This window comes from Salvelinus sp. IW2-2015, linkage group LG11, assembly GCF_002910315.2.
Source record: "Salvelinus sp. IW2-2015 linkage group LG11, ASM291031v2, whole genome shotgun sequence".
NCBI lineage: Eukaryota > Metazoa > Chordata > Actinopteri > Salmoniformes > Salmonidae > Salvelinus > Salvelinus sp. IW2-2015.
The window spans coordinates 45,496,020-45,523,782 of record NC_036851.1 but is presented as its reverse complement, the minus strand read 5'-3'; the positions used below and the strand labels follow the sequence as shown (position 1 = coordinate 45,523,782).

Here is a 27,763-nt window from a genome sequence, read left to right as displayed (position 1 = left end):
CTGATGGTGGCTATAGGCAGCCCGCCAGCCCTAGAGCCCCTAGATCGTTTACAGTTGATCCATACCACTCACTTCACACTGGGCACTTACCTTTTAGAATTACACAAGCACCTCAAGTGATTGTTAAAACTAGTTTAATATAGTACTTTTAGCATGTTTTTTTTGTTGGTACCCCTCTTGATTTTACTGAAATGCTTCATTGCACACTCATTTTACTTATTGTCTGTGTCAATAGATTGACGTGTTTTTCTTTTATCATGTTTGTTCGTTTTTAAGTTGCTCTTTAATTGTCGCCAGTGAGGCTACATTGAGAAAGGTGAATTGATCTGCAGGTGGTAATTATGAATAAAGAAGAAACAAAGGTTTGTTTGTATGTACAATCATTTCTACCCTGAATCATTGGTGCTATATTTTAGACTTTAAAAGATGTGCAGAGAAACAGGCCACTGGCTATAGATTGGCTCTGCTGGCTGTTCTGATTTTCACATTCTCTGCAAACCCAGTGTTTTAATCACAGATATCATATAATTCATTATGATTAGTCTATAAGGAATGATATAATTCATTATATCTAATTATATGGTTCTGATCATTTGGTGACAGCAGCCTATGTGGCAAGCCAACACTTTTTAAATGTTTATTTATTATTTAAAAATGTTCTATGGTGGTCCACCCCCCCCCCCCTCCTCTTTTGTCCTAACTGTGAAGCTCCACTGGTGACTTATAGTGGGACAATATCACAAATTCGTGATTACTTATCAGTTCCTAACCACACCCCCCTATTTACTATCTTCTTTAAAAAGAAAACAAATACACAGTTGAGCTTCATAGGGCACACACTTTAATGCCGCATTAACTTGAAATCCAACATTCTGCTGCCAACAACTTCTGACAGTCTCTGCCTCCACCTGCCGATGGCTAAACAGAAATATGGAGCGAAGGACCCGTCAGTGCTTTCCAGTGACGCGCACTACGTTCTGTCGCGCTCCTCCACCACCACACTATGCATGGAATGTCTCGAGCGCTGCCCAACCTGTCTCACCCACAGGTATGCACCTCGCGCTCAACTCTGAAGACGTTTGTCAACAAACGCAGCTATTTGTTGCCTTTGTCTCTTTTTTCCAGGTGAAGGGAAGATATTTTCGAACAAAAATATCGGCCAAGAGTAGTGGCTGAACATYGCTGAGAAGTTCACATTGAAGAGGAACTGATCTAAAGCCTGACCATGGCCACAATTGGGGATTTCGACCCGCTCAACTCCACGGTACCTGCGACGAAAATTGAACTTACAGTCTCGTGCAGGTAAGTCGAGTATAATCACAACGTATCCAATAGGCATTATTGAATAAAACATATTATATATACGCTGTTGATAATGTTGTAGGGTGATAGACTATCAACGGGAATGAGTGCTGTAGCCTGTATCTTATTTGGCACGGAGATGTTTGTGAATCTATCTTTTGCAGGTAATTAGTACTTTCCTCAAACATCTCTTGGCTAATAGTCGTAATTTCAAAACATTTTAGCTCTATAAGTGTCTTTGTATCTCTGCGCAAAACTCGGACGCTTGCAAGGAATTTGCATTAACAGTGGGTGTAGAGCTACGTGGGAGTAGAGCAACATAACGGTATTTATTCTGAGTGGCTTCGAGAGAGCTCCAACGGGCGAACTCACAGATCACATGGATAGGTTATGGATATTAATACGCCACCGTCCATGTTCATGTCACATTCAAATCCGTTAGACGGGGTGTGTGAGAGGAAGGAGTGGGTGCTCACATTTTATTGAGGTCAGGAGTGCCGTGCGCACTTCTTCATCACTTATTTTCACAGTGAAACTTTGCATGTCCAAGATGACCACTGGAATCGAGATTGAGTCCTAACCAATGCCTTGATTCATAGTGTTTGACCTGGTAAACACAAGTAGGCCCTATACAGCCTAGTTGTCTTAAAGCCTGTTGGAGCACTGAGCTTGGTGCACCTTAGTCCTTATTTAGTTGTTACTTAGGCCTACTTATAAAAAACAAACAAGACAAGTGGGATTGTATTTAAAATTAATGTTTAGCCTATGATTGTGATTTAACCAACGTCTAACTAGAGCAGTAAATAATGAAAGCAATATATGTATGTATTTTACATTGCTTTCATTATTTACAGCTATATTTTTCCAGTTAGATGTTGGTTAAATCACAGGCTAAACGTTCCTTTTAAATACAATCGCATTAAGTCATGACGTCTCTTCAGACACTTAAAGGGAAATACAGTTGATGTCAGAAGTTTACATACACTTAGGTTGGAGTCATTAAAACTCGTTTTTCAACCACTCCACAAATTTCTTGTTAACACACTAGTAGTTGTCGGGCAAGTCGGTTAGGACATCTACTTTGTGCATGAACAAGTCATTTTTCCAACAATTGTTTACAGACAGATTATTTCACTTATAATTCACTGTACGACAATTCTAGTGGGTCAAATGTTTGCATACACTAAGTTGACTGTGCCTTTTAAACAGCTTGGAAAAATCCTGAAATTATGTTATGGCTTTAGAAGCTTTTGATACGCTAATTGACATCATTTGAGTCAATTGGAGGTGTACCTGTGGATGTATTTCAAGGCCTACCTTCAGCCTCAGTTGCCTTGACATCATGGGGAATCAAAAAGAAATCAGCCAAGACTAGAAAATAATTGTGCCTCCACAAGGTGGTTCATCCTTGGGAGCAATTTCCAAATGCCTGAAGGTACCACGTTCATTTGTCAAACAATAGACACACGTATAAAAACCATGGGACCGACGCAGCTTCATACCGCTCAGGAAGGAGACACGTTCTGTCTCCTAGAGATGAACGTACTTTGAATGCGAAAAGTGCAAATCAATCCCAGAACAACACACAAAAGACCTTGTGAAAGATGCTGGAGGAAGCAGGTACAACGTATCTATATCCACAGTAAAACGAGTCCTATATCGACATAACCTGAAAGGCGCTCAGCAGGAAGAAGCACTGCTCAAAACCGCCATAAAAAAGCCAGACTACTGTTTGCAATTGGCCATGGGGACAAGATATACTTTTTGGAGAAATGTCTCTGGTCTGATGAAACAAAAATAGAACTGTTTGGCACATAATGACCATTGTTTATGTTTGGAGGAAAAAGGGGGGGGGGGGGGGGGGGGCTTGCAAGCCGGAGAGAACACCATCCCACCGTGAAGCACGTGGGTGGCAGCATCATGTGGTGGGGTTCTTTTGCTGCAGGAGGGACTGGTGTGCTTCACAAAATAGATGGCATCACGAGGAAAGAAAATGATGTGGATATATTGAAGCAACATCTCAAGCATCAGTGCAGGTAAGTTAAAGCTTGAGTTCCGCAAATGGGTCTTCCAAATGGACAATGACCCCAAGCATACTTCCAAAGTTGTGGCAAAATGGCTTAAGGACAACAATGTCAAGGTATTGGAGTGGCCATCACAAAGCCCTGTTCTCAATCCTATAGAAAAATTGTTGGCAGAACTGAAAAAGCGTGTGCGAGCAAGGAGGCCTACAAACATTACTCAGTTACACCAGCTCTGTCAGGAGGAATGGGCCAAAATCCACCCAACTTATTGTGGGAAGCTTGTGGAAAGCTACCCAAAACGTTTGACCCAAGTTAAACAATTTAAAGGCAATGATAACAAATATTAATTGAGTGTATGTAAACGTCTGACCCACTGGGAATGTGATGAAATAAATAAAAGTTGAAATAAATCATTCTCTCTTCCATTATTCTGACATTTCACATTCTTAAAATAAAGTGGTGATCCTAACTGACCTAAGACGGAATTTTTACTAGGATTAAATGTCAGGAATTGTGAAACAACTTAGCCAAATACATTTAAACTCAGTTTATGTAAACTTCCGACTTCAATTGTACCTAGTCAGTTGTACAGCTGAATGCATTCAACTGAAATCTGTCTTCAACATTTAAGGCTATCTTAATTGACATCCACGTAAATGACGCCCGGGGAACAGTTTAAAAAAATGTAGATTAGAGTAGGCTACATCTTCGGCTGCAAGTGTAGATTGAAATGAAATAGCCTACAAAAGTAACATCTTTTAAACAAACTTGTTTGGGTGACAAATGTAAATAACTTGTCGAGTTTAGCATTTTCAGCCTACCTCGGCCCATGGAACAGACAGGGCTGGTCTAGAGGGTGACGGGTGGTGGCAAGGGGGGATTGTCTTTGCTGCCTGACACTGACAGAATGGGGTTGGGTGAATTCCCCCCTGAAACACACTCCATGGCAACTGGGCATCAGCTGTGAATATGAGAGAGTACTTGGCGCATAGAGACCCACAGGGTCTTGACAGCCAAACTCAGGAAAATACATGAATAATCAAAACAAACAGGCCATAGTCTGGCCAGTTAATTCAATATTTTTTAGGGGGTAGATCAGCTTTAATATTGCAGATAGATTGTGGCTTCTATCCATTTAATTATCCGCATMATTTCCAATCCCCCATCAATTTTTGGGGTAAATATATATTTTGTGTATATGTTTTCCTTCTTTATTTTTTCCCCGTAACTCTACCATCCCTCCCCTAATTGGAGTAAACGAATGGACTACAATACTTAGGCTTCTACTTCCAGTTTATACATACTATATATGTTTTACAGACACAGTATATTTTAGATTAGTTATCTTTTCTTTTTTCCCCCCAATTAACCAGCAGTGCTATTTGCATAGTTACCTCCAGGTAATTCTTCAGCCATTCCTGAACCTGCAACCAAAAACAAGCTACATATGGGCAGTATAAAAAAAAAAAGAAGTGATTTAATGATTCCGTCTCATATACACTACATGACCAAAAGTTTGTGGACACTTGCTCATTGAAAACTTCATCACAAAATCATGTGCATTAAGGTTGAGTTTGTCCCCCCCTTTGCTGCTATAACAGCCTCCATTCTTCTAGGAAGGCTTTCCACTAGATGTCTGAACATTGCTGTGGGGACTTGCTTCCATTCAGCAATGAGCATTAGTGAGGTCGGGCACTGATGGCGATTAGGCCTGGCTCGCAGTTGGCGTTCCAATTCAACCCAAAGGTGTTGGATGGGGTTGAGGTCAGGGCTTTGTGCAGGCCAGGCAAGTTCTTCCACACTGATCCCGACAAACCATTTCTGTATGGACCTCGCTTTGTTCACGGGGGCATTGTCATGCTGAAACAGTAAAGGGCCTTCCCCAAACTTTTGTCACAAATTTGGAAGCACAGAATCATCTAGAATGCTGTAGCATTAAGATTCCCCTTCACTGGAAGTGGCCTAGCCCAAAACATGAAAAACAGCTCCAGACAATTACTCCACCAAACTTTACAGTTGCCACTATGCATTGGGGCAGGTAGCATTCTCCTGGATTCTGCCAAACCCAGATTTGTCTGTCGGACTGCCAGATTGGAAAGCGTGATTCATCACTCCAGAGAACACGTTTCCACTGCTCCAGAGTGGCGGCGAGCTTTACACCACTCCAGGCGACGCTAGGCATTGCACATGGTGTTGTTAGGCTTGTGTGCAACTGCTCAGCCATGGACACCCATTTCATGAAGCTCCCGATGAACAGTTACTGTGCTGACGTTGCTTTCACAGGCAGTTTGGAACTCGGTAGTGATTGTTGCAATTGAGGACCAACTATTTTTACGCCCTTCAGCACTCAGTGTTACCGTTCTGTGAGCTTGTGTGGCCTACCACTTCGCAACTGAACCGTTGTTGCTCCTAGACGTTTCCACTTCACAATGACAGCACTTACAGTTGACTGTGCCGGTTCTAGCAGGGCAGAAATTTAATGAACTGACTTGTTGGAAAGGTGGCATCCTATGACAGTGCCACGTTGAAAGATTGCATGGTTGTGTGCTCAATTTAATACACGCGTCAGCAATGGGTGTGGCTGAAATAACCAAATCCAATCATTTGAAGGGGTGTCAACATATTTTTATATATAAAATTCTATTGGTTGCAAGTATTTTCTATAATCATTTAAATTGAAAAACTCTTAAGTTTTGAATCCGGCGTCATTTTGTGTAACAGTTCATAAACCATGTGCCATGGAATGGGTACATAAAAAATCTATTCCCAACTAATTTGCAACCTGTATGGCACAGCTGTCATTTTTTTGGTCCTTAAATGAAACTGGTATACTTTTTATGTATCACCATTTTCTTTAGCCAGTTTCTGTCTTTAATGTGGGGCGACAGACCAGTTCCCTTCTCTTCGCCCCCTTCCAGTCTTCCCTTTTAGCAGAAATGCTGCAATTAGTTGGTTATAATTTTGGATAAAGCAGACATTTCCATGTGTGACAACACCACCAGTCATTGTTATGATACAATTTACCAAGATTATACAGTTTTAAATCATTTTTTCCCAAAATATATATTTTCTAACAATTAGTATTTGAGTTGAACCATATTTGTCATAATATTTCTTCTGTCTTTTCTGGTGGATTAAACTGAAATTTCAAACAACTTTCTATGGCTTGTTTTAAAAATGGCTATGTTTTGGAGATTATTTAATTTTCAAATAACCAAAAGTAAGAGGTTGTAATCTGAATAAAGGAAAAGAAAGACCATTCTTGAACACGGGTGACACATTCTTACTAATCTGCTAGAAAACCAGTTTGGATTTAAGTATAGCTTTTGTATGACTGCAGCCGTTAGTGAGAGGTCTAATGCTGTAATATTTAATAAATTCTGCCCTCCAAATTCATATTCATTGTATAAATAGGCAGGGCCATAAGCAAATGGGTAAACTGGGATATGACTAAAGAGTTAATCAGGTGATTTTACCACAAATAGACAGGTATTTTCCTATCCACGGTAGCAAGATCTTATCTATTTTTGCTAACTTTCTATAAAAATGTATTGTAGTGAGAATTTCTCTTTTTCGGGATATGAATACCTAGTATGTCTACTTCACTGTCGGACCATTTTATTGGTAAACTACAGAGTAATGTAAAAGTTGTATTTGTTTGTGATCCAATAATTCGGTTGTAATCCAGAGAGGTTAGAAACATTTTCTAGATCCTCTATGAGGCTATGTGTAACGGATGTGAAATGGCTAGCTAGTTAGCGGGTACGCGCTACTAGCATTTCAATCAGTTACGTCACTTGCTCTGAGACTTAAGTAGGGTTTCCCCTTGCTCTGCAAGGGCCGCGGCTTTTGTGGAGCGATGGGTAACGACGCTTCGTGGGTGTCAGTTGTTGATGTGTGCAGAGGGTCCCTGGTTCGCGCCCGTGTCGGGGCGAGGGGACGGTTTAAAGTTATACTGTTACATTGCCTTTTCCGCAGCAACCAGTGATCCGGGTCAACAGCATCAATGTAACAGTATAACTTTAAACCGTCCCCTCGCCCCGACACGGGCGCGAACCAGGGACCTTCTGCACACATCAACGGTCGCCCACGAAGCATCGTTACCCATCACTCCACAAAGGCCGCGGCCCTTGCAGAGCAAGGTGCAACACTACTTCTAGGTTTCAGAGCAAGTGACGTAACTGATTGAAACGCCACTAGCGCGTACCCGCTAACTAGCTAGCCATTTCACATCCATTACATATGGAAGGATCCAAAATATGGATTAAAAAGAAAGCATGAATCATCAGCGTACAATGACACCTTTGTTTTTAAGCCCTGGATTTCTATCCGCTTTATATTATTGTTGGATGTGGTTTTAACAGCTAGCATTTCAATGGACATAATAAATAGATATGCTGACAGTGGACAACCTTGTTTTACTCCTCTTGACATTTTAATACTTTCTGAGAAGTGGCCATTATTTACTTTACACCTAGGGTTACTATACATAACTGTAAGCTATTGTATAAGAGATTCTCCAAAATGGAAATATTACAGGCATTTATGTATAACTTCCAGTTGTATCAAAAGCCTTTTGAAAGTCAGCTATGAATACCAGGCCTGGTTTCCCAGATTTTTCATAGTGTTCTATTTTTTTCCAGTATTATCTTATATTATCTCCAATGTATCGCCCATATAAAAAACCTCTGATTACGATTAATAATATCCAACAAAACCTTTTTTAAATATATGCACAACACTGAAAGGGGCCTCCAATTTTTAAAATGGACTAGATATTTTAAATTTACCACTTGGTTCCTGTTTCAGTAATAGTGAAATCAGACCTCCTTGAGTATTGGATAGTCTGCAATTTTTTAGGAGTTGTAACGGCAGCCTTCCTCCTCTTCGTCTGAAGAGGAGGTGTAGCAGGGATCGGACCAAGACGCAGCGTAGTTAGTGCTCAACATGATTTAATGACAGACGATAACGTGAACACTTACAAAATACAAAAATAACAAACGTGGCAAACCGAAACAGTCCTCTCTGGTGAAACGAACACAAAGACAGGAAACAACCACCCACAAACCCCAACACAAAACAAGCCACCTAAATATGATTCCCAATCAGAGACAACACAAAACACCTGCCTCTGATTGAGAACCATATTAGGCCAAACATAGAAACAGACAAACTAGACACACAACATAGAATGCCCACCCAGCTCACGTCCTGACCAACACTAAAACAAGTAAAACACACAAGAACTATGGTCAGAACGTGACAGGAGTGGTTAAAACATGCTAATAACGGTCCTCTGAGTGCATTAACAAATATTTGATATCTCAACTGGTATGCCATCCAGCCCTGAAGTTTTCCTGGACTTAAAGGCTTTAAATGCATCAATAAATTCCTTCTCTGTAACTTGTCCTCCACATGAGTCTTTCTGTACAGCTGTTAATTTGATATTATTCATAGAAAAAAAATCCATAATTAACTTTGGTTAGTGGAGATGGAGGAGACTGAAACTAAAACATATGCTTAAAGTACTTTGTTTCATCTTTTCAAAATATTGTTTGGTGAATCATGGATGAAGTTTCAGTAAATTATTTTTGGTAGCATTTCTATGTTGAAGATTAAAATATAATTTGGTGCATTTTCATTTTCATATTCCATCCAGTTTGCTTTATTTTTTATAACATATTACACTTGATCTTTCTTAAATCAAGTAATTTTTGTTTTTTTCTAACTTATTTGGTGCCTTTCTGGTACAGTTTCTTTTTTCTTTCTATCTATACTGTTAGTCCCTCTATTTTCCTTTGTTAATAGGAAGTATTTTGACCTGAAGTACTTCGGTTTTAAAGATGAGTATTGCATGGCCTCTAAAGGCACATTTTAAAAGTGTCCCATACAATAAGGGGATCTGCTGTGCTTATGTTATATCGGAATAAATCTGATTTTAACCAAGACAGAAGAATTTATAAACAATCATCAATCAATCAAATGTATTTATAAAGCTCTTCTTACATCAGCTGATGTCACAACGTGCTGTACAGAAAGCCAGCCTAAAACCCCAAACAGCAAGCAATGCAGGTGTAGAAGCACGGTGGCTAGGAAAAACTCCCTAGAAAGGCCAGAACCTTGGAAGAAACCTAGAGAAGAACCAGGCTATGAGGGGCCAGTCCTCTTCTGGCTGTGCCGGGTGGAGATTATAACAGAACATGGCCAAGATGTTCAAATGTTCATAGATGACCAGCAGGGTCAAGTAATAATAATCACAGGGGTTGTAGAGGGTGCAACAGGTCAGCACCTCAGGAGTAAATGTCAGTTGGCTTTTCATAGCTGATCATTCAGAGTATCTCTACCGCTCCTGGTGTCTCTAGAGAGTTGAAAACAGCAGGTCTGGGAAAGGTAGCACGTCCGGTGAACAGGTCAGGGTTCCATAGCCGCAGGCAGAACAGTTGAAACTGGAGCAGCAGCATGACCAGGTGGACTGGGGACAGCAAGGAGTCATCAGGCCAGGCAGTCCTGAGGCATGGTCCTAGGGCTCAGGTCCTCTGAGAGAAAGAGAGAAATAAAGAGAGAATTAGAGACAGCATACTTAAATTCACACAATACATGGATAAGACAGGAGAAATATTCCAGATATAACAGACTCACCCAAGCCCCCCAACACAAACTATTGCAGCATAAATACTGGAGGCTTTGAAAGGAGGGGTCGGGACACCCCTTCTTGCCATCCAATAGGCAGTGATTACATTTCCAAAAACCTTGCCCACGTGGAAATTCTGTAAGAGTAATGTATTTGCCAATTATTTAATGGTCTGACTGCATTCTGTCCCCTATCAACACTTTTTATTTTTTAATCTTTTGGTGCCAGAAAGAATGACCTAAAAGTAGTCAAGATGACTAGCTTAATTGAGCCTCTGCCATGTTTATATTTAAGCCTCCATATATCCACTAGTTCTAATATATCCATGATGTTTGTGTTTTCCTTAAGTGCACGAGGGGGATAGTTTGTAGGGTTATTTCCTTTAGAGTCCATTGAGGTATAAAAACACTTTCAACTTTCAGCACTTTTTTGATTACTACATGATTCCATATGTGTTATTACATAGCTTGGATGTCTTCACTATTATTCTACAATGTAGAAAATAGTAAAAGTAAAGAAAAACCATTGAATGAATGGGTGTGTCCAAACTTTTGACTGTTACTGTATATATTACAAATTCTTGCATAACTTCATTTATTTAATTAACAAATAATATAAATAATAATGTAGGCACTTCCAACAAGAGATTCTTACATATAACCAGGACTGACATTACAAAATTACATTTTACTCCTCGGCAAGAAAACAATTGTTGATTCATCCTATACTGTCCCTAAAATCATTACCACAAAGCAACAGATGTGAGATACATACACACACTCCGTTGCCAGTTTATTAGGTACACCCATCTAGTTATGGGTTGAACCCCTTCTTTGCCTCCAGAACAGACTGAATTATTCCGGGGATGGAAACGTTCCTCAATTGGTATCAAGGGACAAAACCCGTGCCAGGAAAACATTCCCCATACCACTGCCACCAGCTTGTATCGTTGACACCAGGCCATGGACTCATGCTTCTTACGCCAAATCCTGACTCTGCCATTAGCATGACGCCACAGGAACCGGGATTCGTCGGCGTCCTCAATTGTCCAGTGTTGGTGAGCGCATGCCCATTGGAGCCGCTTCTTCTTGTTTTTACCTGATAGGAGTGGAACCCGGTGTGGTCGTCTTCTGCAATAGCCCATCCGTGACAAGGACAGACGAGTTGTGCGTTCCGAGATGCCGTTCTGCACACTACTGTTGTACAGCGCCGATTGTGGCCCGCCTGTTAGCTTGCACGATTCTTGCCATTCTCCTTTGCCCACAGGACTGCCACTGACTGGATGTTCTTTTTGTTTGTTGCACCTTTCTCTGTTAACTCTAGACACTATCGTGCGTGAAAAGCCCACGAGGGCGGCCGTTTCTGAGATACTGTAGCCTGGCACCGACGATCATACCACACTCGCTTAGAATGTTTAAAACAAGGGACCTAACTTTCAATGGAACAGTAACTGAATGCCTGTATGCCAGATTTATATCTAACAAGGATTAGGTATTATGTAAAATAAATTATGTTTTATATTTGGTGAAATCCTATTATTATGTTCTAGTTTTGTACTATTGATGTCATGCACACAACAAAACATCAATCACAACCATACATGTAGTGTCTCTCTTCTCAGTTCTGACCCATTACACGGAGAAAAACTCTTTCCTCTCTTCAGAGCAGTGATGGCTTGTGTTCTCCCTTTAAACAAAAACAGGTATGTCAGCCTAATATTTGTTGACTGATGTCTTTCCACCTCAGAGTTTCAACCTTGGTCTGGTCTGAGAAGACATTGCAACATCTAATAGGACTGGCTCTTCCACCAATTTATTTCATCACTCTTGTTTGAAAGATACCCGTCAACGTGATTACCCCACTAAAGCAGCCTGAACTTGTGAGCCTTGAAAGATGCGTGACCCTTACATTTACCTGTAATAATATATTTTAAAAAATCTATGACCTTATTGGCATTCATAGCTATAATATTGAGGAAGGTATGTATAAGTTTAACATTGAAACAACACAAAAATCTAGTTGATTCAACTAATTATTATTTAGTAACTGATTCCATCCACTGCCTTTTTTTTGTTTACTCAACTTTTCGGGCAAGTATTACCTGAATGTAAAGTTTTTAGCATCACACTCTTACCAACTGAGCGTGTAGCTATATCTATGTTGCTATTGTAGAAACCGTAACCTAACACCTAGTGACCTTGTCAAGAGTTTCAGACCTCTTGGCGTAACAGTTAAGGTGTTGGCCTGACAGTCGCTGGACCCTGGTTTGAGTCCTGGTCGGGAATACCCACCAAATTCACCACATTGGTGTCAGAAATGGAATGGTGCCTGTGAAGCAATTGGAGCGGTGTGTACATGTAAGGGACTTGTATAGAGAAGCGTGAGGACACGTTGGACCTCTTGGCGTAATGGTTAAGGTGTTGGCTTGACAGACGCTGGACCCGGGTTCGAGTCCTGGTAAGGGCATCAGGATATGAAGCTTTTTCCTCATAGTGTGCTGTTGAAGTGACCTCGGTGGTGATTTAATGACTTGATTTAACACAAGATAACGAGTAGGTCAACATGGAGCTGGGGATGGGCTGGCGCTGTCCGAGAATGTCAATCACAGCAGGAGAGCGCTCCGATTGGATGTTCTCCTCATGTCCCTATTGGGACAAAAACGATGAAGGAAGAGACAAGACATGGAGGAGAGGTAGTCATTCTCAAAATAATATGGCCGATCCAGACCTGCTGAGCTCATCACGGTGAACACTACAAAATACGAGCATTTTAGACAAATTAGATCTGGTCAGAGGAATTGGGAGTTTATCATTGGGGCTTATTGCAAATGTGTTATTGATTTGTAATGATTAAATAAGCATTTTAATTTTGGCATGCGTCCTTAAACTCAAACTGTACATTTATCACATGCTGTGGAAGGCTGAAAAGGAAAACAAGACAAAAGCATTTTGGCCATTGAACTGAAAGCAGATCACCAGAGGCTATACCAAACTGAAGTCAGGAAAGGAAAGGACTTGGAGGTCCACTGTCCAGCCAATACCCCTTGACCAGCTAGTCTGGTGTGTCCAGCCAATACCCTGTGTCCAGCTAGTCTGGTGTGTCCAGCCAGTACCCCTTGACCAGCTAGTCTGGTGTGTCCAGCCAGTACCCCTTGACCAGCTAGTCTGGTGTGTCCTGCCAATACCCCTTGACCAGCCAGTCTGGTGTGTCCAGCCAGTCTGGTGTGTCCTGCCAGTACCCCTTGACCAGCTAGTCTGGTGTGTCTGCGGTACTTGACAGCTAGTTGGTGTGTAGCCAGTACCCTGTTCAGCCAGTCTGGTGTGTCCAGCCAGTCCTGGTGTGTCAGCCAATACCCTTGACCAGCTAGTCTGGTGTGTCAGCCAGTACCTGTCAGCCAGTTGGTTGTGTCAGCCAGTCTGGTGTGTCCTGGTACCCTTGACAGCTATTCGGTGTGTCAGCTACCGTTCAGCCAGTTCTGGTGTGTCAGCCAGTCTGGTGTGTCCTGCCAGTACCTTGACCAGCTAGTCGGTGTGTCCAGCCAGTACCTTGTCCAGCAGTTCTGGTGGTGTCCAGCCAGTCTCTGGTGTGTCCTCCAGTACCCTTGACCAGCTAGTCTGGTGTGTCCTGCCAGTCTGGTGTGTCCAGCCAGTCTGGTGTGTCTGCCAGTACCATGACAGCTAGTCTGGTGTGTCTGCAGTACCCCTTGACCAGCGCTAGTCTGTGTGTCCAGCAGTACTGTGTCCAGCTAGTCTGGGTGTGTCCTGCCAGTCTGGGTGTTCCAGCCAGTCTGGTGTGTCTGGTCATGAACCAGCTAGTCTGGTGTGTCAGCCAGTACCCTTGCCAGCTAGTCTGGTGTGTCCAGCAGTACCCGTGTCCAGCTAGTCTGGTGTGTCAGCAGTACCTGACAGCTAGCTGGTGTGTCCTGCCGTACCCCTTGACCAGCTAGTCTGGTGTGTCAGCCAGTCTGGTGTGTCAGCAGTCTGGTGTGTCTGCCAGTACCCTTGACAGCTAGTCTGGTGTGTCTGCCGGTACCCTTGACCAGCTAGTCTGGTGTGTCCAGCCAGTATGTCAGCTATCGGTGTTCAGCCAGTATCCGTGTCCAGCTAGTCTGGTGTGTCAGCCAGTATCCATGTCCAGTAGTCTGTGTGTCTAGCCAGTTATCCCGTGTCCAGCTAGTCTGGTGTGGTCTAGCCAGTACCCTGTGTCCAGCCAGTCTGGTGTGTCAGCCAGTACCTGTGTCCAGCCAGTCTGGTGTGTCCAGCAGTTACCCTGTGTCCAGCTAGTACCACCTTGACCAGCTAGTCTGTGTGTCCACCAGTACCCTTGACCAGCCAGTCTGGTGTGTCAGCCAGTACCCTGTGTCCAGCCAGTACCCCATGTCAGCAGTCTGGTGTGTCCAGTCAGTACCCCTTGACCACCTAGTCTGTGTGTCCACGCCAGTACCCAATTGTCCAGCTAGTTGTGTAGCAAGTACCGTGTCCAGCTAGTCTGGTGTGTCTAGCCAGTACCCCTTGACCAGCTAGTCTGGTGTGTCTAGCCAGTACCCTTGACCAGCTAGTCTGGTGTCCAGCCAGTCTGGTGTGTCAGCCAGTCCTGTGTCAGTATCTGGTGTGTCCAGCAGTCTGTGTGTCTAGCCAGTACTTGTCAGGCATCTGTGTGTCTGCCAGTACGTGTCAGCCTAGTCTGGTGTGTCCAGCCAGTACCCGTGTCCAGCTAGTCTGGTGTGTCCAGCCAGTACCCCGTGTCCAGCTAGTCTCGTGTGTCAGCAGTACCCGTGTCCAGCTAGTCTGGTGTGTCCGCAGTAACACCGTGTCCAGCTAGTCTGGTGTGTCCAGCCAGTACCCCATGACCAGCTAATCTGGTGTCTGAAACGAAGCATATGAGCAAATACCCCAATACCTGTTTCTTCATCTGCCAGCAGCTACAAGCTACACCTTACCAGCCTGACACACACACACACACACACACACACACACCTCCCTCTGAATGTAAAGCCCCAAGAGGATCCCATCCCTAGAGAGGTTTTATATCCCCCATTGCCTTCCCTCTTATCCTGGTCTTCCCTTTAATATGGCAGCACTCTCTATACCGGCTGTTACACGTCTCAAACAGGAGTGGGAGATTCAATTGTGTTTTTTTAATTTAACAAATAACTTAGTTGAAGTAATTTATACTTATGAAATTCATTGTGTTGTCCATGTATGGTGCTAGTCCGAGTTGGAGTTGCCCACTCCATACTGTCATTGTCACACAGCAATGGAGCTGGCAAGACAACACGAACAGATCTGGCACTCAGGCTAGTGTTATTCTCAGATTTTTATCTTGTTTATCTCTCTTTCATTCAAACAGGAACCTGCTGGACATGGACACCTTCTCCAAATCAGACCCTGGTATGTGATGCTTCTTTACAAGGGTTGCAAAGCCTTTCTTGTAAGCACTTACAAGTTAATATGCAAAGCTTATAACATGATGTCAGGACATCATCTGCATGACCTGTATAACATACACATGACATTCTACTGTTCCAAGTGTTCTTAAAATAGAACTGCTGAAGGAGCTCCAGATACCACCATGGAACACATGGAACTACAAAAAATGTATCTATCTTATCTTCAGTGATCATGCAACTCTGGGTAATTACCGTCAGTCTAGCCACCAGGGTAGTCAAGTACACGGCGTGATATGGCAAGTGTTGGCTTAAGGTTCAACACTCAACTCATCTCTTAATTACATGACTTTGCCTGATTGACTTGACAACTCCTTTGCTCTCCACTCCAAATGACACACACACACACACACACACACACGACTGACGCATGTGGAGTAGTAGTGTCAGGTGTACAGGTGTCAGCGTATATGCTCCTCCAAGCAATTGAGGAGCCTTATACACTGCTCAAAAAAATAAAGGGAACACTAAAATAACACATCCTAGATCTGAATGAATGAAATATTCTTATTAAATACTTTTTTCTTTACATAGTTGAATGTGCTGACAACAAAATCACACAAAAATGATCAATGGAAATCAAATTTATCAACCCATGGAGGTCTGGATTTGGAGTCACACTCAAAATTAAAGTGGAAAACCACACTACAGGCTGATCCAACTTTGATGTAATGTCCTTAAAACAAGTCAAAATGAGGCTCAGTAGTGTGTGTGGCCTCCACGTTTCTGTATGACCTCCCTACAACGCCTGGGCATGCTCCTGATGAGGTGGCGGATGGTCTCCTGAGGGATCTCCTCCCAGACCTGGACTAAAGCATCCACCAACTCCTGGACAGTCTGTGGTGCAACGTGGCGTTGGTGGATGGAGCGAGACATGATGTCCCAGATGTGCTCAATTGGATTTCAGGTCTGGGAACGGGCGGGCCAGTCCATAGCATCAATGCCTTCCTCTTGCAGGAACTGCTGACACACTCCAGCCACATGAGGTCTAGCATTGTCTTGCATTAGGAGGAACCAGGGCCAACCGCACCAGCATATGGTCTCACAAGGGGTCTGAGGATCTCATCTCGTTCATAATGGCAGTCAGGCTACCTCTGGCGAGCACATGGAGGGCTGTGCGGCCCCCCAAAGAAATGCCACCCACACCATGACTGACCCACCGCCAAACCGGTCATGCTGGAGGATGTTGCAGGCAGGCAAGAACGTCTCCACGGCATCTCCAGACTCTGTCACGTCTGTCACATTGTGCTCATGTGCTCAGTGTGAACCTGCTTTCATCTGTGAAGAGCACAGGGCGCCAGTGGCGAATTTGCCAATCTTGGTGTTCTCTGGCAAATGCCAAACGTCCTGCACAGTGTTGGGCTTGTAAGCACAACCCCCACCTGTGGACGTCGCGCCCTCATACCACCCTCACGGAGTCTCTTTCTGACCGTTTGAGCAGAACATGCACATTTGTAGCCTGCTGGAGTCATTTTGCAGGACTCTGGCAGTGCTCACCTGCTCCTCCTTGCACAAGGCGGAGGTAGCCGGTCCTGCTGCTGGGTTGTTGCCCTCCTACGCCTCCTCCACGTCTCCTGATGTACTGGCCTGTCTCCTGGTAGCGCCTCCATGCTCTGGACACTACGCTGACAACACAGCAAACCTTTTGCCACAGCTTGCATTGATGTTGCCCCTGATGAGCTGCACTACCTGAAGCCACTTGTGTGGGTTGTAGACTCCGTCTCATGCTACCACTAGAGGTGAAAGCACGCAGCATTCAAAAGTGACCAAAACATTTAGCCAGGAAGCATAGGAACTGAGAAGTGGTCTGTGGTCACCACCTGCAGAACAACTCCTTTATTGGGGGTGTCTTGCTAATTGCCTATAATTTCCACCTGTTGTCTATTCCATTTGCACAACAGCATGTGAAATTTATTGTCAATCAGTGTTGCTTCCTAAGTGGACAGTTTGATTTCACAGAAGTGTGATTGACTTGGAGTTACATTGTGTTGTTTAAGTGTTCCCTTTATTTTTTTGAGCAGTGTATATTTTAAATGGACATTCCGCTGTTCAACTTCATATTCATCATTTCCAGCACCACCCCAAAATCAACATATGTGAAAATTCAATGTTTCTATTGTTTTGAGTAAGATAAGTATTTCCAATTACTTCGTCAACCAATTAGTAGGCAATACCTCCTCATAATTGGTTAAAATCACATGATGATGACCGATTTTGTAGAAAATCACATTTATTTATATAGCCCTTCTTACATCAGCTGATCTCTCAAAGTGCTGTACAGAAACCCAGCCTAATACCCCAAACAGCAAGCAATGCAAGTGTAAAAGCATGGTGGCTAGGAAAAACTCCCTAGAAAGGCCAAAACCTAGGATGAAACCTAGAGAGGAACCAGGCTATGAGGGGTGGCCAGTCCTCTTCTGGCTGTGCCGGGTGGAGATTATAACAGAACATGGCCAAGATGTTCAAATGTTCATAAATGACCAGCAGGGTCAAATAATAATATCTTCATCTATATTTTTTACTACAAAACATAGAAATACAAACATGTTGCTCGAGGTGATCAATATGAAGTTGACTTTCTTTTAAATTTCCCTTTACACGTTGCAGCAGCACAAATTCAATTTGGCAATGTGTGCGTTGCCTTGTTTTGCAAGTCAGGATTTGTATTTTTGGTTGTTTTATTGAACAGATGGCACAATAGAGGAAAGATGGAAGGTGAAGTTTCAGTGGGCTGGATTCAAACCCATGCTGACTTTGGTCCATGCATGTTCCAGATTCAGCTACACTGACCACTGGACCACACAGGTCTCCACTTGGGATCTGAACAGGAACTCTTCCATCTGCCTTCCAAGTCTACAGATCTTGTTGAGGAAAATCTGAGCATTTGTCATCAATGCATCTATCATAATCTTGGACACCCAGAACTGAAATATTGCGTCAGATGCTCGATTTAAGTTCTGTGGGGTAAACTGTTGGAAAATATACAAACGAGTTTTGGGCAAGTCTATGGGCCGAATGCTCCCTCCCCTTCCGAAATTCCAAAGATGCGAAATCGTGATGAAAAATTGAGTTCCGGAACAAGGTTTATTGTTGGTTGTCCCATTCCACAGTCTGTCGACAGGCGCTGCTACCATTTATGATACGTGTGTCTGTCCATGAGAGACTACATCGCTCAGGATATCACTGTATTTTCAGGGGAGAGAAATCCACACTCAATTGAACATGAAGTGGAAATTCACAACCCCTAACTCACAGCCCTCTGCATTTCAACACACCGTACTCAAGAAACGCTGTAAATACCAATGACGCAGAAGAGCCAATGGTACAGTAGCGATGCAGTAGTGATGCACTTCGCTATCCACTACACAGACGTGTGTGTCCCTCAACTCATTCTCACCAATGGTAAAGGACTAATTAAATCTTCAATAGAGACTGTGTTCCTGATATAGGGAGCTTAGTAAAAGCCCTCGATTGATTTCTTTGTTTGATTTTGACTCTGAAGTGTCTCCATCACAGACTTGTGTTACTTGAGTTATGTGTTACATTTCAAAACTGATTGTGAAAAGGTCACCTGTCTGCACAACTCAAAACTGAATCCCGGATACATGTACTGTATATCTGATTCTAAAGAAAAAGAATGCATCCCAAATGGCACCCTATTCTCTGTGTAGTGCACTACTTTGCACTATAGAGAATAGGATGCTATTTGGGGGCAACCAATGTCTGAACGGATTTGATGTACATTCTTTATTTAATATACCATCACAGCAAGTCATTTATGTTGGTTTGTATGTCTGGAATGGTAATGTATTCTGAATCAATTACTCTACATATATTTTACATTTATTCTCGATTAATGTTACGTCATTAATAGGCTTCCATCAGTTAATTTCATCCTGAAACTATCTCTCTCGTCATGGTTACATGCGCACACACACACACACACACCCTTTATTGATGGTGTGTGTGTGTGTGTGTGTTGGAGAGAAGATATAATGATGAGATACGGAGGGGTCCTGGACTTCAAACCCAGGCTGGGACACTGTAAAGGTGGAAGCTCAGTGGTCCTGGATTAGCCGGGCCTTTCATGTCCCCTTTGGAACCTTCAGTGTGACCATTGAACCACAGTTCAATTGAGGCCAGAGTGCAGTCGATGGCTATCACGTAGCACTGTGAGACACACCCTAAAGGGAAGTGTAGTGCCAGCCTTGTACTCTTTCAACACGAGCTGACTCGGATTGGCCATATGTTTTTGTTACATTGAAGCTTACTACTCAGTATATACAAGTGCCTTCAGAAAGTATTCACATTTTTCCCACATTTTGTTGTTACAGTTTGAATTTAAAATGGATTCCATTTGATGTTGTGTCGCTGATCTACACACAATACCCCATAATATCAAAGTGGAGTTATGTTTTTAGAATTTACAAATTTAATAAAAAAATTAAAAGCTGTCTAGAGTCAATAACTATTCAACCCCTTTGTTATGGCAAGCCTTTGTTATGCGCCACTCGGGTCTAAGGCACTGCATCTCTGTGCTTGAGGCGTCACTACTGACCCTGGTTCGAATCCAGGCTGTATCACAACCGGCCGTAATTGGGAGTCCCAATAATTGGGTGCACAATTGGCCCAGCGTCGTCCGGGTTTGGCCGGTGTAGGCCGTCATTGTAAATAAGAATTTGTTCTTAACTGACTTGTCTAGTTAAATAAATAACAACAAAAAAAGTTCAGGAGTAAAAATGTGCTTATTAATAAGCCACATAATAAGTTGCATGGACTCACTCTGTGTGCAATAATAGTGTTTACCATGATCTTTGAGTGACTACCTCATCTCTGCACCCCACACATACATACAATTATCCCACCCCACACATACATACAAAGGTTCCTCAGTCGAGCAGTGAATTTAAAACTCAGATTCAACCACAAAGACCAGGGAGGTTTTCCAATGGCTCGAAAAAAGGGCATCTATTGGTAGATGGGGGTGGGGAAAAACACATACAATGCAGTTATTTAAACTTTGGATGGTGTATCAATACACCCAGTCACTACGAAGATACAGGCTTCCTTCTTAACTCAGATGCCGGAGAGGAAGGAAACCGCTCAAGGATTTCACCATGAGGCCAATGGTGACTTTAAAACAGTTACAAAGTTTAATGGGTGTTATGGGAGAAAACTGAGGATGGATCAACAACATTGTAGTTACTCCACAATATTATCCCAAATGACAGAGTGAAAACAAGGAAGCCTGTACAAAATACAAATATTCTAAAACATGCATCCTGTTTGCAATAAGGCACTAAATTTAAAAAAAAAACTGCAAAACATGTGGCAAAGAAATTGAGTTTGTCCTGAATACTAAGGTTTATATTTGGGACAAATCATCGGCAAGGACTACAGAGTTTTTTATGATAGAAAGAAAAGGAATTGAGCTAAGCACAGGCCAAATCCTAGAGGGAAACCTGGTTCAGTTTACTTTCCAACAGACACTGGGAAACATCCACCTTTTCAGCAGGACAATAACCTGAAACACAAGGCCAAATATACACTGGAGTGGCTTACCAAGACAACATTGAATGTTCCTGAGTGCCCTAGTTACAGTTTTTACCTAAATCGGCTTGCAAATCTATGGCAAGACTTGAAAATGGCTGTCTAGCAATAATCGACGACCAACTTTACAGAGCTTGAAGAATGAGTAAAAAAAACCTTTGCCTTGATTACAGCTTTGCACACTCTTGTAACAGACAGATCTGTCATCAAGGCAAAGGGTGGCTACTTTGAAGAATCTCAAATATAAAATATATTTTGATTTGTTTAACAGTTCTTTTTTGGTTACGACATGATTTCATGTGTCATTTCATAGTTTTGATGTCTTCACTATTATTGTACAATGTAGAAAATAGTTAAAGTAAAGAAAAACCCTTGAATGAGTAGGTGTGTCCAAACTTTGACTGGTACTGTATATATATTTTTTAAATACTCAAATTTCAAAAAACATAATTTCACTTTGTCATTATGGGGTTGTGTGTGTAGATTGGTGAGATTTTTTAATTCATTTTTTTAATCCATTTTGAATTCCGGCTGTAACACAACAATATAATGTGGAAAAAGTCAAGGGGTGTGAATACTTTCTGAAGGCACTGTTAACTGTTTCTTGTGAGATCAAGTTGTGTAACTTTATGGCAGATCTGTGTTTTCATTCAGGGATTTGAGAATCAGTCTTTGAGAGCTCAACCCATTATTTCTTTCACCACTCATCGCTCCATCAAAATGGTCGTCAACGCCCTCATCTCCTCATGAGTACTTAGGGGATGTCTTGATGGTTGAGTGTTCCCTCATCACCTCATAAGTGCTTATATTAGGGTCTTGATGATTCCATCCTTCCCTTAAACTGGGCTCTAGAGGAACTGAAGTGTCTATCCTAGGGGAACTGGGCTCTAGAGGAACTGAAGTGTCTATCCTAGGGGAACTGGGCTCTAGAGGATGTGAAGTGTCTATCCTAGGGGAACTGGGCTCTAGAGGATGTGAAGTGTCTATCCTAGGGGCAACCGGGCTCTAGAGGATCTGAAGTGTCTATCCTAGGGGAACTGGCTCTAGAGGAAGTGAAGTGTCTATCCTAGGGGAACTGGGCTTAGAGGATGTGAAGTGTCTATCCTAGGGAACCCAGCTCTAGAGGATGTGAATGTCTATCCTAGGGAACTGGGCTCTAGAGGATGTGAAGTGTCTATCCTAGGGACCGGGCTCTAGAGGATGTGAAGTGTCTATCCAGGGGAACTGGGCTCTAGAGGATGTGAAGTGTCTATCCTAGGGGAACTGGGCTCTAGAGGATGTGAAGTGTCTATCCTAGGGGAACTGGGCTCTAGAGGATGTGAAGTGTCTATCCTAGGGGAACCGCTCTAGAGGATGTGAAGTGTCTATCCTAGGGGACCGGGCTCTAGAGGATGAAGTGTCTATCCTAGGGGAACCGGGCTCTAGAGGATGTGAAGTGTCTATCCTAGGGGAACTGGGCTCTAGAGGATGTGAAGTGTCTATCCTAGGGGAACTGGGCTCTAGAGGATGTGAAGTGTCTATCCTAGGGGAACTGGGCTCTAGAGGATGTGAAGTGTCTATCCTAGGGAACGGCTCTAGAGGATGTGAAGTGCTATCCTAGGGAACTGGGCTCTAGAGGATGTGAAGTGTCTATCCTAGGGGAACCGGGCTCTAGAGGATGTGAAGTGTCTATCCTAGGGGAACTGGGCTCTAGAGGATGTGAAGTGTCTATCCTAGGGGAACCGGGCTCTAGAGGATGTGAAGTGTCTATCCTAGGGAACTGGGCTCTAGAGGATGTGAAGTGTCTATCCTAGGGGAACCGGGCTCTAGAGGATGTGAAGTGTCTATCCTAGGGGAACTGGGCTCTAGAGGATGTGAAGTGTCTATCCTAGGGGAACCGGGCTCTAGAGGATGTGAAGTGTCTATCCTAGGGAACTGGGCTCTAGAGGATGTGAAGTGTCTATCCTAGGGGAACCGGGCTCTAGAGGATGTGAAATGTCTATCCTAGGGGAACCGCTCTAGAGGATGTGAAGTGTCTATCCTAGGGAACCGGGCTCTAGAGGATGTGAAGTGTCTATCCTAGGGGAACTGGGCTCTAGAGGATGTGAAGTGTCTATCCTAGGGGAACTGGGCTCTAGAGGATGTGAAGTGTCTATCCTAGGGGAACCGGGCTCTAGAGGATGTGAAGTGTCTATCCTAGGGGAACCGGCTCTAGAGGATGTGAAGTGTCTATCCTAGGGGAACTGGGCTCTAGAGGATGTGAAGTGTCTATCCTAGGGGAACGGGCTCTAGAGGATGTGAAGTGTCTATCCTAGGGGAACGGGCTCTAGAGGATGTGAAGTGTCTATCCTAGGGAACCGGCTCTAGAGGATGTGAAGTGTCTATCCTAGGGAACTGGGCTCTAGAGGATGTGAAGTGTCTATCCTAGGGAACCCAGCTCTAGAGGATGTGAAGTGTCTATCCTAGGGAACGGCTCTAGAGGATGTGAAGTGTCTATCCTAGGGGAACCCAGCTCTAGAGGATGTGAAGTGTCTATCCTAGGGAACTGGGCTCTAGAGGATGTGAAGTGTCTATCCTAGGGGAACCGGGCTCTAGAGGATGTGAAGTGTCTATCCTAGGGGAACCAGCTCTAGAGGATGTGAAGTGTCTATCCTAGGGGAACCGGCTCTAGAGGATGTGAAGTGTCTCATCCTAGGGGAACCGGGCCTCTAGAGGATGTGAAGTGTCTATCCTAGGGGAACTGGGCTCTAGAGGATGTGAAGTGTCTATCCTAGGGGAACGCCAGCTCTAGAGGATGTGAAGTGTCTATCCTAGGGAACCGGGCTCTAGAGGATGTGAAGTGTCTATCCTAGGGGAACCCCGCTCTAGAGGATGTGAAGTGTCTATCCTAGGGCAACCCGGCCTCTAAGAGGATGTGAAGTGTCTATCCTAGGGGAACCGGGCTCTAGAGGATGTGAAGTGTCTATCCTAGGGGAACCCAGATATAGGGGATGTGGTGACGGTTGTACTGGCCAACAGAACTCCTGAAGGGACACCTTATCAGATGCCCACCCACCCTTAATGGACAACACACTCACAGTCCTTACATGTTTCAGGATCCCTTCTCCCCCCACCCTCCATTAATCTCCCCCTCCTTCATCTCTCCCTCCTTCCATCCCTCTCTCCCTCCTCTCCACTAGCCAGTCATGAAGGCTCCAATCTCTCTCCTGGGCTTAAAGAAATCACCGCCCCAACTCTCGACCCGAGTTTTCTCTTATATATATATTAATTAATTTAACCTTTATTTAACTAGGGAAATCAGTTGAACGAATTCTTCTTTACATTGACGGACTACCCCGGCCAGACCCTCCCCTAACCCGGATGATGCTGGGCCAATTGTGCGCCGCCCTATGGGACTCCCGATCACGGCCGGATGTGATACAGCCCGGGATCGAACCCGGGTTGGTAGTGACGCCACTCAGGATCCTTCTTCTCTTTTACATTGATGAAGGGAGCGCTTGGCTGGGCTGGAGCTTTAATGGCTTCACAGCTGGCTGGTACTTGTACCACGGTGGCGGCATTATGCTGATTGGTTTCAGTATATGGCGTGTTGGCGCGCTCCCCTTTGATATGGTGCGATGTTTGTTTCTGGATGAGGAAGAGGTAGGAATGGTAATGAAGTCCAGCCCCTTATCGCGACTTAGGGGAAGCACTGTAAATATGTCCAATCTTTAAGAAAGGAGGATGCCTGTTGTATTGTTCAGAGGAGCTCTCCAGTGTTGGATAAGATATCTTCATATCAGACCAGGTTCAGTATAACTTTGAGTTCATCTCAGTCAGGTGCTATTCTTGCTTTCTGTGTTATGCTAACCACATTGCAAGGGTGATGCCCCTGAGGCGATAAATAAAGTTGTATTAAATAACAGTAGCAGTGCGTGGGTAAAATCAATGGGGAAGCCAAGCCAGGAAAAAAAAGAATCATCACAAAACTGGAGAGCAACCTCTGTCTGGTGAAGTCCACAAAGCATATTGCATGTAACAAACAGTTACATGACCTACAGCATGGTCAAGCAAGTGAATGTTTCAGACATTTTTGGACTACTAAACAACTATTGATTTAGAACCACAGTGAGTTACTGCAAGTTGCAAAATAGGGAGCTGCCTCCACTATTCCAGCACCATTTCAACTTCAATATTTCAACATCATCTAATCACCTATGCTTAGTGACAACTAAAAGATACCAAAAACAATTTAGTCCAATCAACGTAAGCTAAATATGATGTGGCTGTCCTTGGTTCTGATTTTTATGTGTGTTCGTTCATTCAAGTAGAAAAAGCATATTGACTCACCCTACTTGTAGAGAAAGACCAATCCCATCCTCCTCTCTTTCATGTTGACAAAATGGTCTATTACTCTCTGTTGTGCAGTACACACTTTGAGTTGTTGTCCTAGGCTACCTGGCTAAAATGCTTGCCTGCTAGCCCAACTTCCTTTTCATGGGCAACGATGGGGCAGCTAGTTAACATTTAGCCTACTATACTGAACAAAAATATAAACGCAACATGTAAAGTTTTGGAGAAATGATAATCGCAAAATGATCTGTATATAATTCCTGGAAGCTGAACATGTCCCAGTTCTTCCATGGCCTGCATACTCACCAGACATGTCACACGTTGAGCCTGTTTGGGATGCTTTGGATTGACGTGTACAACAGCGTGTTCCAGTTCCCGCCAATATCGAGCAACTTCGCACAGCCATTGAAGAGGAGTGGAACAACATTCCATAGGCCACAATCAACAGCCTGATCAATTCTATGTGAAGGAGATGTGCCGCGCTGCATGACGCAGATGGTGGTCACACCAGATACTGACTGGTTTTCTGATCCAGCCCCTACCTTTAAAAAAAAAGTTATCTGTGACCAACAGATGCATATCTGTATTCCCAGTCTTGTGAAATCCATAGATTAGGGCCTAATGAATTTATTTCAATTGACTGATTTCCTTATATGAACTGTAACTCGATAAAATCTTCTGTTTTTATATTTTTGTTCAGTATACATCTAGCTACTTCCATCCTCTCAGGCCAGGGCCACAATGTATGAATTTATGGTTGGATCAGAATCGCCATAATAATCATTGGCCAGGATGGAGAATTAAGTAAAACCACAAGTTCAAATCCCTATCTCCATTCATTGCTAATTCAGGAAAGGGCCAATTGTAGCTAGCTAGCCACTGGAGGACAACGACACAAAGAGAAGCAACAATTCAAGTTTTTTTCTGTCAATTACGTTTTGCTTTTGATGTGACGTGATTGGTGTGTAGTCAAATCCAAACTGGTTTTCCTTGACACTTTTTTTGGGTGCGCCAGGACCAGTCACAGTTGAGCTCACTCAGTTTAGCTCAACACTGATTGGCTATTATTTTAAACATTTTATATCAAGGGAGGCCAAATGCTCGCTTGCTTCCCTTGCATTCAATGCTACGGGCGGCAACAATGTCATACTCTTTTTGACCAGACAGAATCAGATAGATGGGCTACACATACAGAGACAGAGGGGCGCTGTTTCGCTCACTCGGATGCTTTCTCATAAATACTCACCACTGTTAAATAAGGAACATGTAGTATGTCACACTTTGACAGTAACCTATGCTTGTAGTCAATGCGGTGTGTACAGATGTAGGATTGTAATTTGAGCCAGTTTGCTACAGCAGGAAATGAATCCTGTAGCAAGAGGAAATGTGAATTATTATTTGATTTATAATTAATGGCCATTTTTGTTAGGGTTGATACTTTTCTCATAAGGGAAAATCAAGTCTGAAATCTCAAGGTGGAAATTACAAACTTCAGAAGCCTTTTTTAAACCTCATACACTACAAGTTTTACATTTATTTCATTGCAGGAAAGTTATCCTGCAACAGGGTGATCAAATTAAGATCCTACATCTGTACTAATAGCATAAGTATGAATGTGTCTGACAGTCTGAAAGCTATGCATACCTTGAGTGGTTATTGAAGCATGGCCATGAAAATATGGCCTCTTAGCTCTCTACAGGACCTGAGCATAATATAATGCTGGAAATTCTCGCAAGCTTATGGTGCAAAGCAATTCAATGCATCAACGTTTTAATTATATCTGTCTCTATTCAAATAAATGAATAGATAACAGGTGAATTTGCAAAGACGTCTAGTGCAGGAAATTGAATGAAATATTCTGGTACTTGGTATTCATTATTAATAATAAGGCTTTATTCATTTTAATTTTACCTCTTTTCCTCCCTCCCACTCGCTCTCGTTCTCTCTCTTTTTCTCTCTTCACAGTTGTGGTTTTGTACGTTCAAGGCATCGGGACAAAGGAGTGGAGAGAGGTGAGTGAAATTACTTTTTTATTACAGATCTTACGTATATGGCCTTGGAAGGATAATCCATTCTTTGCTATTATACAGTTGAAGTCAGACGTTTACATACACCTTAGCCAAATACATTTAAACTCAGTTTTTCACAATTCCTGACATTTAATCCTAGTAAAAATTCCCTGTCTTAGGTCAGTTAGGATCACCACTTTATTTTAAGAATGTGAAATGTCAGAATAATAGTAGAGAGAATGATTTATTTCAGCTTAATTTCTTTCATCAGATTCCCAGAAGGTCAGAAGTTTACATACACTCAATTAGTATTTGGCAGCATTGCCTTTAAATTGTTTAACTTTGGAAACATTCGGGTAGCCTTCCACAAGCTTCCCACAATAAGTTGGGTGAATTTTGGCCCATTCCTCCTGACAGAGCTGGTGTAACTGAGTCAGGTTTGTAGGCCTCCTTGCTCGCACATGCTTTTTCAGTTCTGCCCACAGATGTT

General features: G+C 43.1%; 1 protein-coding gene across 1 annotated transcript in view; it reads left to right on the top strand.

Moving 5' to 3' along the window:
* Positions 1-1,022: 1,022 nt before the first annotated feature.
* LOC139028443 (copine-8-like) overlaps positions 1,023-27,763 on the top strand; it is a 60,118-nt gene continuing 33,377 nt past the window's right edge. The window contains exons 1-3 of the mRNA XM_070445840.1: positions 1,023-1,302; positions 15,307-15,347; positions 27,230-27,276. Of these exons, the coding sequence (XP_070301941.1) occupies positions 1,226-1,302; positions 15,307-15,347; positions 27,230-27,276 (165 nt within the window). The 5' untranslated portion in view covers positions 1,023-1,225. The remainder of the gene's footprint in view (positions 1,303-15,306; positions 15,348-27,229; positions 27,277-27,763) is intronic.